General features: G+C 37.6%; 1 protein-coding gene across 1 annotated transcript in view; it reads left to right on the plus strand.

The window, feature by feature from the left end:
- The window catches only part of LOC125256188 (inactive N-acetylated-alpha-linked acidic dipeptidase-like protein 2), a 386,031-nt gene extending 366,786 nt beyond the window's left edge, over positions 1-19,245 (plus strand). Inside the window, 1 exon segment of the mRNA XM_048171943.1 lies at positions 14,813-19,245. Coding sequence (XP_048027900.1) covers positions 14,813-14,999 — 187 coding nt within the window. The 3' untranslated portion in view covers positions 15,000-19,245.
- Positions 19,246-19,631: the final 386 nt, after the last annotated feature.

Raw genomic sequence — 19,631 nt, forward strand, 5'->3', positions numbered from 1 at the left:
CTCCTCATGTTTGGTGGATAACAAGTGAGCCAGTGGTGAGCACAGTATTATACATAAACATCTAAAACCACTACCCAATAATGAGGGTGTGAAGTGAATGAGTGTAAAATTATGTCTTTAAAAAGAGCTTGGCTAGTGTAATATCAACTAAAGTACTACATCATACACATTTTCTACTATTTGAAGTGTCTATTTAAATTATTTAAACCTTGTTTGATATGATACAAAATGAGTGAAATAAGCACAGCACGGCTGCAAATCAAATAGCCATCATGCCATCTCTGCACATCTCCAACTCTGTCAAGGAGTAATATCAACTAAGATACTGAATAATACACATTTTCTACTACTTGATGTGTCTATTTAAATGTTTTAAACCTTGTACAATATGATAGGCTACCTATTTCTCTGTGTCACTCTCTCTCTCTCTCTCTCTCTCTCTCTCTCTCTCTGAAACATCAAGCATTTAGGCTATAGATTCTTTATCATTTGTTCAGATATGTATCTGTATGCATAGTAGCAAGTTGTTTTAGCAATTTTAACCACTGAATATTTTCTTTCAACTTCCATGTTCTCTAATCAACTATTTATAGAGTTTGACTCCTCTTATTTGAAGTTGTGGATGATTGTCCTGACATAACTGTACACAAAGTTCCTCTGGAACAGTGGTTCCCAAACTTTTTTGCTTGGAGCACCCCCTGAAAGGGATTACCATCCTTCTGCGTACCCCCTCTTTTCCATTTCGACTGCAGTCACACCTTTTACATTAAGGGACAATATTTGCCCCCTAAATTGGTTTTCCAGTGCATTTTTTTTACCTTTATGAATAATTTTATAAAATAAATAATGTTTTAAATAAAAAATGTTCAATAGAGAAATATGCAATGATGGTAAAACTAAGTAAAACTTTTAAATATTAAACTAAAACCACCAGCAGGTGGCAGCAAGTCACTGTTTTTATGAGTGAGTCATCGAGTCATTCATTCAGTAACGAAGCAAGTGGCTGTGAATGAATCATTGAATCATTGACTCTCAAGATTCGTTCAAAGCCGCAGAATTGTTCGCGAAACACAGACGTGTGTTGTAGTTCTGCTGTGGTTTTCGTTAGAACTATTATTTCATTGCAAAATACAGTAAATAGGCTACTAACTGTGTTTAAAATGTACGTTTTATTTTTTGACCTGTTGTATAATAATGTCACGTTTGCAGTCATGTGGATATTTTGGAACAATTGCATTCTTGCTCGTTATCAATATTAAATACAAGAATTCACACAAGGTATGTTTTTGTACCGGAGAAAGTTTGAGTCTTAAATCGATATCAATCCACTATCTGTGTCTATATTTTTTCTTCATGCGAGTAAGTGCTAAATCCCCACAAAGGTGCATTGTCGAGAACGGCAGTAATTTAGCGTGATTTAAGGCAGCAGAATCTGCACACAATCTATCGTATCCATGCTGCTTCTGTGGATACAGTCATTTTTGACTGCAAATGATGAGGTAATTTGATTAAATGTACTGGATTTATGACATTTTGGCATTTAGAAATACATGCTCGATTTTAATATTATTTTAAGGTAGAATTAAATGAACTACTCAGCATTTTGTTCGCGTACCCCCTTTTGTCACCTCACGTACCCCCAGGGGTATGCGTACCCCAGTTTGGGAACCGCTGCTCTGGAAAATAAAAAATAAAGTTGTTGTAAAGATATTTAAATATTTATTTTTCGGCATCGGAAAGGTCCCAGAGCCGGTGTTGTCGAATTCTGTGACCCACCGAATAATGTGACCCTAGTAGGTGCTGTATTGAGCTAATCCTATTCCCAATCCTAACCCTACTGTCACTATATTATGTGTACAGTCACATAATTCGGTGGGTTACAGAATTCGGCACAACACTGGGACTCGAACTCGGGTCACCCGAAGCACAACCGCACTACATCTCGAAGCACTGCCTACAAGGCTATCATCTTTGACAATTAGAAGATATTTAAAGGTGCCATCGAACGTTTTTACATCACAAGATGTAATATAAGTCTAAGGTGTCCCCTGAATGTGTCTGTGAAGTTGCAGCTCAAAATACCCCATAGATTTTTTTAATTAATTTTTTGTAACTGCCCATTTTGAGGCATAATTAGAAATGCGCCGATTCAGGCTGCGGCCCCTTTAATTGCTCACGCTCTCCACCCCCTCCCAAGCTCTCGATTCTATCATTGCATAAACAAAGTTCACACAGCTAATATAACCCTCAAAATGGATCTTTACAAAGTGTTCGTCATGCAGCATGTCTAATCGCGTAAGTATGGTATTTATTTGGATGTTTACATTTGATTCTGAATGAGTTTGATAGTGCTCCGTGGCTAAAGCTAACATTACACACTGTTGGAGAGATTTATAAAGAATGAAGTTGTGTTTATGCAATTATACAGACTGCAAGTGTTTAAAAAAATGGAAATAACGACGACTCTCTTGTCTCCGTGAATACAGTAATAAACGATGGTAACTTTAACCACATTTAACAGTACATTAGCAAAATGCTAACGAAACATTTAGAAAGACAATTTACAAATATCACTAAAAATATCATGATATCATGGATCATGTCAGTTATTATTGCTCCATTTGCCATTTTTTGCTATTGTCCTTGCTTGCTTACCTAGTCTGATGATTCAGCTGTGCACAGATCCAGACGTTAATACTGTCTGCCCTTGTCTAATGCCTCGATCATGGTCTGGCATATGCAAATATTTGGGGCGTGCCGCGTACATATTAATGATCCCGACTGTTAAGTAACAGTTGGTGTTATGTTGAGATTTGCCTGTTTTTCGGAGGTCTTTTAAACAAATGAGATTTATATAAGAAGGAGGAAACAATGGAGTTTTAGACTCACTGTATGTCATTTCCATGTACTGAACTCTTCTTATTCAACTATGCTGAGGTAAATTCAATTTTTAATTCGATGGCACCTTTAAATAAATGTTAGAATTTTAATAAAAAAGTAATTATTTTATGGGTTATACAAGGCATATTTGTTAAATGATAACTACAAAAGGGAAGAGATATACATTTAAAATGGTCTTAAGTAATTCTACAAACTTCTGGTTAAAGCCCCACACCACTTCTGGTTTTATCCAAATACAGATACAGGTATGAATAATTTTGAGATTGATACAGATACGGATACAAATATTGGCTCCGCTGCACACCCCTAGAGTACAGCAACTTCAGCGCCTTGCTTTGAAAACTGTGGCCATACTGATGTATTTTGGGATGTTGGACTGCATTTCTAATCAGAATGCACCTGGCAGTGTGGTAGACTGTTTATCTGAATGGCACCTAATGACTAATGTTTTTTTGGGGTGAGCCATTCCAAAAGGAACATGCTTATGCTTGAGTGAATGATGACATTACGTTCCCATAGTCTACTGGGACAGATGTTACTGAGAGACATGCTAATTTCCATCTCTGTCAAATTTTGTTATCCCAGACACAAGTGCCAAGAAGACTGCCACATCCTGAAAATGAAACTTAAAAAATAAATAAATAAGCAAACAAGAAATGAAAAATAAAATTGTCTGCTTCCTCTCAGAGTTGCATTATTCAGTATAGAAATGCTCATTTCCTAGTATGACTATTATATTGCATTTAGAAAAGGCTGCATTGACTCTTTATGGTGTATTTGTATTTATATAGTTTATAAATATTGTATTTATATAGTTTCTACATATATAGTTTATAAAGAATTTGCCTGCAGGTTCATAAAAAATGAATGATCATAAAGATCATTGGTTGTTCATAGTTAAAGACCATAATTAGCATAATTAGATTATAGTAGGAGTCTATAGGAATTTATTAGCCTATAGTCCCATGATTCCCCTAAGGGGGATTCATGGGTCGATGGACTGAAGTAACCATCATTTAGCCATTGTGCTGATGTCATCAGCTTTTGCCATCTCAGAGAACAGCACTTGGCTTCCATGACTCAACAATGCAGGTCAATACATAGTGAAGCCAAAGTTAAGAGTATTTATATGTACAAAAGCATCTAAGGTCAGCAAATTAAAGGAACAAACAACTTCTTTCTTTAAATCAAATGTTCCTGGTAGTTTCTTCCTGACAATGGCCATGATTAGGGGCAAGAAAATGCAAAGAAGAGTGAAAAAGGGTCAAGCACAATATTAAGAAGTGCAGGCCTGTATTACTGAGTTAATGGTTTCTTATGACCTTCTCAGTGGAGGGGATCTAGATCTCAATACTGCAGGACTTTGGCCAGAATTATGTGCTAAAACACTATTGCAGGTACACACACATCATCATCATCTTTCAGGGAATAGAAGTAAATCCCTCAGTCGACTGTGATTCAGTCCTCAGCTCAAAAGAATAAAGTGCTGATCTTCAGCCAGTGTCCTCACACACTCCTCAACCTCAGGGATTTACAGATGTGCGTCTGATGGGAATTGTGTTGCAACTGGATCTATAATGGAATGGCCGGCAAAACAGCATGCAATCGAAATGGACACTCTGATTATTTCTCCTCTTTGTGTTTAGGTGAATGCTAGTTTGATCTTCCATCAATCTTCAAGGTCTACGACACACCCTGGGTGCTGCATTTCTGCTTTGATTTTTCTCTTGACGCAGCTGACGACGTTTGTTGGTTTTGCTAATCTGGACTGAAAGAGGGCCCTGTTATTATCAAAGCATCATGCAATTGTAATCAGTGGCAATCAGCATGTCCTGGAGTGGTTTTTATTAAATTAACAGAAGAGGAAGCAAACGGATGAAGTACGAGAGACTCGTCAGGGTACCTGCTCATTATCTCTCTTTGGGTTCTGGCCTGAGAATTAACACCCTCTCACTGATCTTCACTGTTTCACCCCCTGTTTTAAACACTTGCCTCTCTGTTTATTAATCAGTTTTAACCTACGGTGAAATGGTGCAATTGAAAGTGAACTGGAAAAAGATTTTTTCACTCTGTACGAAATAGGCACTCACAGAAGCAACTTGTAAAGTGTCGGATGAGCCATTATAGGAACCGTAGTTCATCCCAAAATTACAATTTTGATATCATTTAGGCACCCTCATGTCACTGCAACTCTGTATGACCTTCAGCAGAACATTCATGCTGTTTTTTTTTTGTTTGTTTTTCATTTTCCATACAGTGACAATAGGTTTGTTTCCATCCACCTATTTTTATGCGTGTTTTGGGATACTGCATAAAAAAAACGCTGGATGGAAACGCCAATATGCACAAGTAAGTTTTTTATGTGATTCAAAAATATGAGCATAAATGGAAACACTTTTACTGAATAAATTCTTTAATGAACATCAAAAAAGACTTTAGGATGGGATGGCATCGATCTCATTGGTCATTCTGTAGTTTTGTCTGCGTGCTCTGAGGTGCAAGTAATTTATTATATATATGAAAATTGTTATATACAGTGGCTTCTACTGCAGCAACTTCTATTTTTCTTCCATTTTTCTATTTTGAGCTATTTAATCAGGAAGTGACGATTTTGTTGTCTTCAACTCACTGGATGGAAATAGTGCTTTATTCGCAAATGTTTTATGCGATATTCCAAATTTGTGCATGTTAAATTTGCAATTTTGGATTGAAACATAGCTAATGAATGGTAACCAAGGGTTGTCTAACTTCAAAAATAATTACAGCTGCAAGCAGTGTTGAAAGGGCCCTCGCACCCGGGGGTGGGTGACAGTGAGTGCATGTAAGTGAGTAAAATCAAGAGAAATATGGCAAAGTCATTTTGACGTGCCACACTTCCTGCTGCCAACAGGTGGCGCTTTGACTATAAATGAATATTGCTATGTAGATGTCTTCAGGCCAGGACTATTATCAAACATGTGAAGTTTGGAGCAGATCGGACATTGTATGCCTGAGTTACAACAACTTCCTGTTTTGTGGCGTTAATCGCATACTTTAGCACTTAGCCAAGTGTTGCATGATTTAACATGTTTCTAGCATGTTTGGTACTTCATGGCATAATTAAATGTGTTTCTGTGAGTGAATTACAGTGCAAAGCATGCCATTTCCTGTTGCCAGCAGGTGGACTAACTGAACTCATCTGAATGACTAACTGAATATTGGCATATAGATGTCTTCAGGCCAGGTCTCTTATCACAGATGTGAAGTTTGGGGCAGATTGGATATTGTATGCCTGAGTTACAACAGCTTCCTCTTTCATGGTAAAACATCAGACTTTGTCAGGCCGCCACAGACGACTGGCTTTCACCTTCAGCGAAAACTCAAGATCTTTGCAATTTAACATCGCTAAGGCCTTAAGATTAGACTGACCAAATATGATGAGTTATTCACAGTGTAAAACATGTAATTTCCTATTGCCCACAGGTGGCGCTATGACTGTAACTGAATATTGTCTTCAGGTCAGGACTCTAATAAAACATGTCAAGTTTGGGACAGATCGGACATTGTATGCCCGAGTTACAACAACTTAAAATGGATACGTGCTTCTTGGATGTCCTAATTGAAATTTTGTAGGTGGTGCTATCGAGCCATTTTGCCACACCTAATTCTGAAACCCATATCAGACATAAATTTTCAACACTTCTGACGTGTGTTCTGATGCATGTTTCATGAGTTTTCAAGCATGTTTAGGCCCTCAAAAATGAGATTCATTTCGGAGAAGAATAATTATTAACTGAGCAATTACAATAGGGTCCTCATACCATCGGTGCTCAGGCCCTAATTAAAAACACTATAAAAAGTGGCCCATATGACTATATTCCAAAGTAATTTGATAAAAATTACATAACAAACAGATCAAAATTTAATTCATTATTCACTACAACAAACCTTTGCCTCCACTTTGTCACACAGTGGTTGACAAGGAACAAAGGAAACAGAACAGAAAACCGTGCAAAACCAACTCAAAGTCAACTCAAATTCAAACACAGACCAAATGTAACACTATAAAGGTGCTGTCACATTTATTATTGCTCTACAAATTTTCGTGGGTGAAATCCAGTCATTTCAATAGCAGTCCTTGTGATCTGGAATTTTACATGATGGCGAAACATTTCCCCACATAGATTTCACGGCAGGTTCAAGTTTGTCATGCAGCTTCATTGACCAAGTAAAAGCTACTTGGTTTGAATGTGACTTCTGTGTGAGCTGAGCTTCATACTGTACATCGCTATACTATTTACAATATACAGTGGACCTTTTCGCCCGAAATTTCGTTAATGTGATCGTACCTTAACTCTCCTCAAGTCTCCTTTACATTTGTGTATATTCAAAGATATTGCCTCAATGTGTGTCATGCCATGTACTTTTCACATTTATGCCAAATGCCATTGGCTCTCGTGTGTTTCATAACCGATCATGACATGAAATTGGAATATGCACATATTCAAATTATATCCGAGAGCTATGGCCAAATTATATTTGACAGCTAAAGTTTTAGTTGTTTCCTCAGGATACTTGGGGTCCTATCATACACCCGGCACTATGCATTTTTTGCTAGTTTCAGCCCGACGCAATTATCATTTTATCATTGTCCTGCACCACGTTGTTTAAATAGCAGATGCATTTGCACCTATTCGTGCACCTATGGGCGTGCTGGTCTGAAAACGAGGTGTGTTTAGGTGCATTGTTGGCGTGTTGCTGTTTTGAGGCAACTGAAATAGACTGTTGAAATATTTTTTTGTTGTTGTTTTTTAAAGAGCGCATTAGTAATATGCGCCTATAGGCGGGTGCACAACGCGCCTATACAACACCCATTACTCATTAAGAGAACAGGGACAACCCTTTTAGACCACGCCGACCATTTTTCCTGTTGTTAAACTAGCAAAAGTGGATTCGGACATGCCCTAAGTGCACTTGTGTCGTGTACTTAGACCATGTGCTTAGATCGTTTAAATAGGGCCCTTGGAGTCTAGCACACAAGTTGTATGGGCTGTTGTTATTGTATTTTTAGGCTCTTTTTGGAACTTCATGGATGTCCTTTTTATTATGTCATGAATACGAACAATAAAATCTTAAGGGTTTAAAACGTCATAAGAGTAAGTAAATCTTACAACATTTTCATTTTATCAACTTTTTGTTGTGGCTTTATTGAACGTGCTTGTCAAACGTAACTGTTCCTCAAGCAGTCAGGCATCAGGTAAGAGTTTGGCTGCATTGGCTGAAAGAGGAAGAACAGAGCTCACAAACACTCTGGAGAGTTTGTTCCTGCAGATAAAACAAACGCCAATATTCAGTAGGCATTGGAACAGATGATATCTGGACCCATGCGGGGGACTCTGCTGCGTACGCTAAACTCGATTTGTTGCTGCTGAGAAGGAGAACTCTTTCTCCATTAAAAACAAAGTATGTGGTGTTACTAGGGAGCCCAGATCAATATCAAAGATTTCGTGGCGAGTTCTATAAAAAGACTTCCAGCAACAGTTGGTGTAAATAGGATATGACTGAAATCATAAAAAGGGACAAGACTTGGAAAGTGAACTTGATTTAACAGCCTGCACTACTTAATAGTGTGGATCAGTAGTTTAACAAGTCTTTTGTTGCATCTAAAGGTCAGGATTGTGGAAGTCGTGCTTTTGGTGAAAGTGCTTTAACTTCATTGCCATTACAGCACAAAGTCGTAAATCCTGTAAACCTGGTAACTTCTGCATTAAGTTTGTGCATGGAACAAAGGAGGGAGATGTAACTTGCAGCTGTTTACACAGAACAGTACTCCCTTGTGAAATACAATATTCTATACTAGTATCCTTGCACATAAAAAGTAGACGTTTCGGCTAATTGCCTTCTTCAGTGAATCGTTAAATATTACTACCACACACAGTTCCCAGGTGTAGCTTCTCATCGCAGACACGACTCAATCACTGATTGCTTAACAATCACAATTAGACAAGTCTTAAATCTATGTGTAAAATGATACATTCAATTACGTGTCTTGCAATACTAACAAATCCATCATCACCATCTAAAATAACAAAAGAAAAATGAGCAAAAGTTACTAAAAAAATGATCAAAGATTAATAAAAGTACATTAAAACATACAGTTAATTAATGCATGTAAAATGCAATAAATTTTAGAATGCTTTTTAAAGCTGCAATGTGTACAATTAGGAGGATCTATTGACATAAATGCAGTATAATATACATAACTATGTTTTCGGTATAAAGACCTTACATAATGAACCGTTATATGTTTTTATTACCTTAGTATGATCCATTTCTATCTACATACACTGCGGGTCCCCTTACATGTTAAGTCGCCATTTTGCGTCGACATGTTTCTACGGTAGCCCTGAATGGACAAACTGCTCTACAAAGTGTGTTTCGTCACTACGTTGTTCTTCTTCTAAATTGTTCATGTTTTTAGAGGCAGCTTGCATCATCACTACATTGAATACGCATGAAGAAGAAGTAGTAGTAGTCATCTAGTTTATTAGAAGCAGAGACCGTTCTTTGTTAGAAGAAGAAACCTTATTGCTTGACTGGCTACTCTCCTGTCTCAGACGATGACATCTGTCTTGTGTCGGCCAGACGGCCACCATATCTTCCCTGTGCTTCGAAAGGGAGGGGTGAGTGCCATTGTTTGCAATTCACAACCTCACTGCTAGATTTTGCTAAAATTTACACACTGCACCTTTAACCCACTTAAAGTGGAACTTCACCTATTTTTCTACCCGCTTTGTATTGATACAATGTCAGTAGTATGTGTAAATAAACAATGTTTACTCCTTCTCTGTGTTACATGGACCGAGAAATTCACATTTTCACACCAAATGGAGGGGGAAAAACTAAAAGAAAATGTTCTGTCAATTCTGTCCTGAAGCAAAAGGTTGCCGCATACAAAAAAAGCTGATGACATAGTGTTCCATTTTTACCATAGTGTTCCATTTAACCAAACATCTGCTGTTTAAAGAGTAGACAAAGTACAATATAATTTTCAAAGATAAACCCACTCTTATAATAACTGTTCCATTAATAACCCTCTTTCAATCTGACAGTCTGTGGGTGGGGATACAAAAAATGCTAAAGTATAATTTGTAGTTTTCACAGAAGCCTTGGAGCTGTCAAAAGTCCACCAGAACAGGGATTTTACACCATCTGGAAGATTTTGCTAACAAATAAACACCGTTCATTGTGGTCCAGTTTGAAATATTAACTACAAACACAAGGATTTTTCAGATTTTCCATCACATCATTCTCTCAATTTTTACGATTCTTTGCAGCCTTTAGCCACTGCCTTCCTTTACAGGAAACTGAAAACAACTCTCTCCTGCTAAGCGTTTAATCTTTGAATTCTTACACCTGGGAACAATACAAGTCGACACCATTATGACTAAAAGTTTGCTAAGAAGTATTTCCTACTGAAGCAAGGCGATATTTGACTCCAGTCAAGTGCATTTATAGCAGACTGGGAGTGGCTTTAGACAGCAAAATGCATAGTGCATTGTGGTTGTTAAAGTTTTCTCACCTATTTGGCCAAAGGGAAGACAACAGCCCCTTTTCTCTGTTTTCTATAGTCAGGTAGCACTGAAAAAAAAAAAAGGTTTTTTTGAAAGCCCATTTTGCCAGTGGTGAAGTAGGACATCTCTTAATGTTCAAGGCACGTAAATTCCATAACACGATGAATGATGGGATACGCTTAGTTTCAAATACTGTTCTAAAGCTGTATTAGCGATAGTGTGATCATTTTTTTTTTAGATCTGGGACAATCTTGCGCACTGTAAGTTGTGTGCAAGTGCTCTCAACTGGCCAAGACCGCAAGTTTGGGTACTGGGACAGAATGTGCTTTAAAGAATGCAGGCAGGCAAAATGTCATTTGGTAATCAACTTTCAACAAATGCTGTCAGTTGAGCTTAACTTGTATTGAACTCAGAATGTTCCTTTAAGAAGGATGGCGAGCCACTTTTTGAGTGATATGATTCACAGGCCAAACAAAACAGGGATAACCATTTCCCTATGGGAAGAAAGAGAAAGTGCTTGAGATTTGGACATTTCAGTTTTTAACTTTAAATAAATCATACCAGTGAAAGGCTCCAAGGCCTTTCACAGTTCTGTCTTTTTAAAGCTTCATAATTCTGTTAAAATTATAACAAACAGTAACCTAACACATTTATTGCAGATATAAATTCATCACTTGGTGAAAGAGAGAACAGGCTCTGTTCTCATGTGATTTCTACCTTTCACTTAGCAAGATATAGTTCATGATAAGGTTTTCATAGAAGCTTTGGTCTCTGAAGGTCATAGGCTCATTCTCAACTTTAGACCTGTTTACAGATAAAGAATTGCTTCATTTATTAAGGTTAGATGTGTGAAGCTGGTTAAAACACCAAAAACAGAAATCGATGTGTGACCCTGAACCATGAAGAAAATGGACCAGAGCCTGTTGATATTGTCATGCAGGAGTTCAGGTGATTTCTCTGCAGATTACAGCTGAAAACATGCGCGGTTGCTCCAAGGTTGTTTTAAGACACATTGGTATTGATTTTGTGATTTATTTATGCTCTCTGTTATATCTGAATGTGTTCTCATAGGTACAGTAGATGACATATAAGTGCATTATATATTTTCCCCCTTATTGTAGTAGCTTACCTCTCATCTTCAGAAGACCTTCCTGAAGCAGCATTTCTCAAACTGGGGTTCACATTTGAGGTGCCCTTGAGCAAGGCACCTAACACCTAACACTGAAGGTGCTAAATTGTGAATGGATTTTGGATATCTTGAACGGTATTGCCATGACGAGGGATTAAATTAATGTCAAAAAAGTGAAACAGGAATAGTCTCATATCATAACATAATCCTTTTAAATTCACCCAGTTGAAATGCATATTGCCTGTCATGCACAGTCTCCCTAAAGCCTCCGGGGTGGCGGTGGCACTAGGGCTTGGGCCGGACATTGCTGCTTGCAGCTATATTTTCTTATTAATTTTATTCAAGGTGCCGTAGAATGTGTTTTCAAAAGATGTAATATAAGTCTGAGGTGTCCCCTGAATGTGTCTGTGAAGTTTCAGCTCAAAATACCCCATAGATTATTTTAATTCATTTTTTTTAACTGCTTATTTTGGGGCATCATTAAATATGCGGCGATTTAAATTCTGCGGCCCCTTTAAATTCCCTTGCTCCCTGCCCCCGAGCTCGCGACTGCCTTAAACAGGATAAACAAAGTTCACACAGCTAATATAACCCTCAGAATGGATCTTTACAAAGTGTTCGTCATGCAGCATTTCTAATCGCGTAAGTATGGTATTTATTTGAATGTTTACATTTGATTCTGAATGAGTTTGATAGTGCTCCGTGGCTAAAGCTAACATTACACACTGTTGGAGAGATTTATGAAGATTGAAGTTGTTTATGAATTATACAGACTGCAAGTGTTTAAAAAAAGAAAATAACGACAGTCTTGTCTCCGTGAATACAGTAAGAAACGATGGTAACTTTAACCACATTTAACAGTACATTAGCAACATGCTAACGAAACATTTAGAAAGACAATTTACAAATATCACTAAAAATATCATGGATCATGTCAGTTTATTATTGGTCCATCTGCCATTTTCCGCTATAGAGTGCCTCAGGGATGACGCATTTTTGTAGGCAAAATCCGGAAGCGAGTTGGCATTTTTGGACTTCCGGTTCCAACGCCGTAAAGTCTATGGGGTTTTTGCTAAATCGCCTGAAATAAGGTCTGTGGTTAACAAAGCCTCTAAATACTTTCACGTTTTGATCTGTGATATAAAACACACCAGTTATAACCCACTTGTGATTTTTTAAACTTTTACTGTGTCTTAAAATCGGCGGTTGCTAACAAATTGCTAAAAGGGACTACTTCCTTTGGCAGGGACTTTAGATGTCATCATTAAAAACGGGACATTTGGACAGTATTTCTCATGAAAAAGTGGATAAGTATTCATACACAGCGCATATCATAATCAGCGAGCATGTTTGTAAATAAGGTTGTTTTTTAAATACAGTTTGAGGAAGCTTGGTGGTGACGACGTTGATCTGCGACCATGGTGTGCTGTAGTCCGTTTATAGCCTACTGTTAGCCTTTTATATCTGACGACTTTATTTAGGCTTCAAAATCTATAAATGTTGTGTTCACTTGTAAAGATTATCTTGATAGACAAAACGTGTAAGTGTCATAACCCTTTGTTAAACACAGAGCTTATTTTCTGCGATTTTCCAAAAGTCTATGGGAAAAATGCATAGGCTTTCAACCGAGGGAACCCGTGCGCCGCTAACTTCCAGGTTGGCCTACGAAAATGTGTCATCCCTGGGGCACTCTATTGTCCTTGCTTGCTTACCTAGTCTGATGATTCAGCTGTGCACATCCAGACGTTACTGGCTGCCCTTGTGTAATGCCTTGATCATGGGCTGGCATATGCAAATATTGGGGGTGTGCATATTAATGATCCCGACTGTTACGTAACAGTCGGTATTATGTTGAGATTCGCCTGTTCTTCTGGAGGTCTTTTAAACAAATGAGATTTATATAAGAAGGAGGAAACAATGGAGTTTGAGACTCACTGTATGTCATTTCCATGTACTGAACTCTTGTTATTCAACTATGCCAAGGTAAATTCAATTTTCAATTCTAGGGCACCTTTAATGTCATATGAATTTCAATTGTTTGTATTATAACTTTGTGTTCCATTTGAAGCCCAAAGTATACTATTTTATGTGTACACTAGCCTAGAGACCTGCACTCCCGCGGGACCCAACGCAACAGAGTGCGGGACAAGATTTGATGGGCGCGGGCAGTGAGACATTACTCGTGTGCGGGTTGCAGGAGAATCAAATGATCAAATAATGCGCTATTTCTCTCCAAAAGTTATGACCAATAAAGTGTCTTTATATTCTTTTAAACGAACGTTGCGCTTTCTCATAAACCCCCTCACACAAGTGCTTGTCAATGTGGGTGTCTGTTGTTGATGCAGTCTCTGGTATTTTGTTGTTGCTGCTGTCCCGTCTCTTTCGTTTTGTTTTCTACTGTGAAATAATGGCCCGGGCCAGTGTTGCCACCGTGTGGAACAACCGAATAGTGCAAAACAAATTCAATGTGCATGTGCGACCTGTGCATACAAAGTTGGGTGGCGTGCATACAGTATGCTCATAGTATTCTGGTCACGAAAATTTGCATCACGCACACTCGCGTAAAACAGTATACTTAGGGCTTAAGAGTCTTTTGTCTGCTGTATAAATGCTAGGCTGGGACATACAGTACATCAAATCTTGATTTGTGATACAAAGAATCTGGAGTGAGTCTGATATGTATCACGATTCTCTCTCGAATTGATTCTGAACTTAGTTTTCAACAGCAGATGGCACTACTATACATGCTTTAGAAACACTGTTCACTCAACAGTTCCTTTACACACACCACTTAAACCTAAAATAATCATTCATAAAGTTCGAAAAGGTAGTAGCGAATTACAAATCTCGCATTATAAAAGCATTCTGAGCCGAGGTGCAAGTTTATTTAACCACTTACATGACTCAGCCGAGCCCACGAGCGCTGTCCAGCAGTCTTCTTCGTGAGCATTTGAGCATGCGGTTAAAAACTAGCCTAGTGTGCCATCTGCTGTTAAAACTAAGCTCAGAATCGACTCAAGAGAGAAAATATCAGGATCAATCCAGATTCAATCGAGAATTTATGTATTGTCCCAGCCCTAATAAATGCCTTTAACCACGAACCATCAATTCACATTAGGAGAAATAGGTCTGTGAACCATTTGTGGAGGTTAAAGTGTTCTTTAAACACTTTTAAAAACCCTGCCTTAACCCTGCTCTCTCTCTCTCTCTCTCTCTCTCTCTCTCTCAGGAACATTCTCTATTGCTTGAGCAGACAAACTCCACAATTCTCTATTTTGAAGGATGCCCTGGAGGTCCCCTGGCACAACAGCATCAACCAGTCCCTTACTCTGGTGTCCAGGGCCATCAGTTCAGCTGAGAAACTCGTACAAAGTGGACTCGACCTTTTTGAGAATGAAAATGACATCCCACAATGACATCTGGAAAGAGACCACATTTTGTCAGAATATGACGCAAACCCTGAGATCTTCTGGCTGACACAGACGTTTCAGAAGGATCTGAAGACACTTTGAGAACTAGATGATATCATTATGAAGTGCACTATTAACCTAATGTTCACCAGAAGAATTTCTTCTGGGCCAATACTAAGTTATTGTTTTTGTTCCTCTAATGTTGTTCAAAGGTTCAGCCTTTGTGGTTTCTAACATCAGGCTAGAAAGATTAATGAGAAATGAGTCAGGGAGCTAAACTCTATAACTTGCAGGGTCGAGGCTTTTTGTTCTGAGAAAAAAAAAAAAACACCAGCAGGTTTATCACCAACATTTCCGGTCACATAAACCCCAGAGGACGACTGGAAGTCAGGACTCAAAACAGGTTTTTTATTAAAACAACTTGATGTTTGAAACGTTTTAAACTTGTTTGCAAATTTTTACAGATGGCAAGGAATTACCTTTGGAAAAGGGGAAATGCTGTGACTTGCAATCAACATGGAGTCAGACTTCATAATGCAAAACTTACTGATAGTAAAAATAAAAAGCTGAAAGGAAGCACCAGTGCTACTGTGACAGTCTCTCAGGAGCGTTTGTTTCAGAATCTGTAGAAAAATAGTAACGGAACAAAATAATTATTTTTTCTTTTTTGAACAGGTAAACCAATTAAAGTTGAACTAAGACAGGTCAAGTCGACGAAACAAGAATTCAGGGTAATTATTAACTGAAACTCTCTGGCAATACAGTAGTGGTATAATTAGACAAGTACAAATAGTTTTGTGAATGAAATTCATAGTCATAGATATGGGTTAGAATTTTAGTTTATAGTTTATAGTCCATAGCATATAGTTATAGCATCTCATTGGGTGATACTGGGTGATATTTCACCAATGAGGAGCCAGGAAGGCGAATATATAAGCTAGACAAACAGTGCAGGTGTGTGAAGTCATAATGGAGTGTGTGGGGTCATGGAAATATCATGTTAATGTCTTTTTGATTCTGGTGGCCAGTGTATTTGTTCTCAGCATTTGCACTAATGTTGTTTCTCTAGTAACAATTTGGGGGGAAATAAGAGATTTGAGAGCAACTAATAACTTCCCTTTTACTTCACTTGCCTTTTAAGTACGAAAAACAGCTCAATTAGAAATACAAAATTCAGGGAATCTAGTTTGACCCAGCTTTAATTTATTTACGTGCCTTCAAATGAGTCATACATGCTTTTAGAATAGCATTTTGCACTCAGAGATTTAAATACCAAACATTTACCAAAATATTTTGTACTGTGGTTGTGCTTATTTATATTTTTTTAGTTGCGGAGATATTATTTGAAAGGTTTGTAGAGTTTAAATGATTTTCTTTCTGCTTTTTTTTTATTGTTTCTAATCTGTTTAGTAAGCCCCTGGAACATATTTTTAGAGAGCAGCCATTTAAAGCTGTGAATCATTTCTGGATTTAACATAGTCAGCATTTTACTTAGTTATTATGACAAACCTTTTAAACAGATACTGCATTTGTACGTGGAGAAATGCTGTGGACCCCTTAACTGCTGGATAACTACTCTAAACTACCTAGAAGAGTCCAGCTCATTCGCATTGCACTAAAATGAACTGTTAAACTGTCAACCTGCCTGTGTGTTTGTTTGCGTGCTATTGTATTTATTTATTTTATTTTCTAAATATATGTAAATACTGATAATTTAATTTGGCTCATATTCTGTTGGCCCAAGAGAATTTTCAGGTTCAGTTATGTCTTGAATTGCAATCATTTGTATTGTGGAGCATTTGTATGAATTTTATATCATGTGAAATCTTTTCAAGCTGCAGCTGCAAGTTGCATGAAATGTTTTATTTAGATTAGGATAAAGAAGTTAGACTTATTTAGATATAGAATAGTAGGCTAAATCATTCTTATGGTCTGAATAATGGGTCGGGCTCTGAAATTGCACATACAGTTGTTTCTCAGTGTAATATCTCACAACAGAATCACTAACTACATACAAGCACACATATAAAGGGGCAATGTAAAATCAGCCAGCTGTTATCACTGAATAAACCCTGATAGGGTGATCAGGACCCCTATGTGAAGCGGAAGGGGTTTGTTTTGCGAAAACGACTGGCTGACTTTACATTGTTTACCATATTTTGCGTGGCTACTAGCCAAATAAATAAATAGATGTTAGTTCATTACTAATAGTATTTGAGTCATCTGATGTAATTTTCACTACAACTGAAAACTAAGGGTGTGTTTACGCAACAACAATGTACTAAACATTGAAACGTTTTTTCTATATACAGATGACAACGTTTTCAAAACTATCCCCGTTCACACGGATCCACGCAAATGACTAAAAACGCTGTATTACGCATGCCAGACAAGTAGTTGGCAATTTCACTTTGTAAATAAAGACTACGTGGCTTTGCACATAAGCATTCAGAGCGCTCGCATGCCTATTCACCTTATTTTTATAGTTTACTGCACTTTGATATCCTTCTCATTATTTCCAGTGGTTAATAAATCGGACGTCTCGCACATATAAATATCTTAATTTCGCATTGACAAATAAGGTGGATAGACTAAACACGTAATACGCATTTGCATGCCGTCACTGTTTACACGGAGATAACAACGGTATAGTTTTCAAAAAAAATTTGAAACCCTTTTTCAAAAGTTTGGTTTTTTTCCAGGCCATCAAAACTCTGTTGTCGTGTAAATGAACGGCCAAAACGCATAAAACGTTTTCCGTTTTTAGTTGAAAATGGTGTCATGTAAACAGCCCCCCAGACACAAGATGGCGCAAGTTTTGCATGAAACAATAAAGTGGCATTGGTTTAAGTTAAGTTGTGGTCACTTTTACCATTGTTCACCAATTTCTGAAATCCATTCATTTCAATAGGAATCCATGTGATTTTTGAATTTTGTGTGAGGATGAAAGATTTCCCCTCCCAGATTTTGCAGGAGGTTAAAGTTGGTCATGTGAATTTGACACAAACTATTTTGCCCGAATTACAGGTATGTTCAAATTCATCTACAGTATTGTCAATAGAGTAGATGTATGAAGCACCACTAACACAGAAATCACTTTCAAACCAGACAGCTTTCTGTTGATTAATCCGACAAATTTGCGTGGGGAATTTTTCGCCTTTACAAAAAAGTCCAGATTTCATGGATTCCAACGCTATACGTACGACCAATTCGTACGTATTTTATGAAGTGGCTAATTCGTACAAATTCATACGACCTCACTCGTACGAATTCATAGGACTTGTCTAAACCCCAGTGACAGATAGGTTTAAGGGGAGGGTTAGTGGTAGGTCATTCGTACGAAAAAAAAAAAAAATGTATGATTTAGCAAAAAACTTACTCATATGAGTGAGGTCATACAAATTCGTATGGATTAGCCACTTCGTAAAAAACGTACAAACTGCCATGAGATTGGGTTGTGGATTCCTATTGAAATGACTGGATTTTGTACATGGAAATTTGCTGAGTGACAATAAATGTTAAAAAACCTTTACTCAGATGAGCGAACTAATATACATACAGCATTGCTATAGCCGAAAGAAAATATCCGACCGCTGATGCCAATCAGATTCAAGTATTCCAGAGAGCCGTTTAATAAATACACGTTGTAGCGTAGATCTGTAAACAGTTTTTCCCAGTATTTTTCCATGTTCTGGCATCACCTTATACTGGAATGAGTACTATTGTAAATGCAGTGCATGTAAAATCATTCTTGTATATGGGATGTCAAAAGCTTGAGAACACTCATTTTGGAGAACGACACTTTTGAACATTATTCATGTGAGTGTGTTTGGTGACACGTACTAAATGACATTTTAGTGCACTCAGTGTCCTACACTAAATGACATTTATGTTTTGTCTCAATCAACTACAGAGGTTGAATCCAGACTTTTTGTACCCAGTGGGGCATTAAATATAATTGTGTTGTCTTTAGTTTGATGTCTTGTGGACCCGTATGGGTCAGAAAGCACCTAATGAATGGACAATGTGAACATGCTGTCGCTGTTTAAATGGGTGGAAGGTTTCATTTAATTCACGGTATGTTGGAGAAAAGAATATTTAAAATGGAGGATATAATGTGATATTCAAAATGCACTTAACTGTAATAAGGGTAGAGAGGATTTCAAATGCATGTTTTTTTTTTTTCCTGCTTAATTTGTATGCCACTGAACATAAACTGATCCTAAAGCAATAAATGCCAGTGCTGGAATAACCTCTGTTTGATCCTCAGTCTCTTTTCATTTCTCACTGAAAGACCGTTTCAATACCTTTAGAATGATAATCTGCCTTTTTCTGTCAAGTATAGATGTATTACATGTGATTCTGATGGCAGCTGGAAATGTCCGGTGTTAAAATGCCCCTATTATGCTTTTTTGGATATTACTTTTTATGTGATGTTATGTAGCTGTTTGTGAATGTAAAAGGTTTGCAAAGTTTCAAATAGTGCACGATAAATGGAGTTATTTTCTCCCAAAAGAAACAACCGATTCTGAACTGCCTGAAACGATTCTTCAGTAATTCCAGTGGCCACACACTTGAAGATTTTAAGCCCGATTATGGGACCGATTTGCACCCCCGAATGATCTGGGGGCTTGGCCC

The sequence above is a fragment of the Megalobrama amblycephala genome, linkage group LG21 (genome assembly GCF_018812025.1).
Source record: "Megalobrama amblycephala isolate DHTTF-2021 linkage group LG21, ASM1881202v1, whole genome shotgun sequence".
Taxonomy (NCBI): domain Eukaryota; kingdom Metazoa; phylum Chordata; class Actinopteri; order Cypriniformes; family Xenocyprididae; genus Megalobrama; species Megalobrama amblycephala.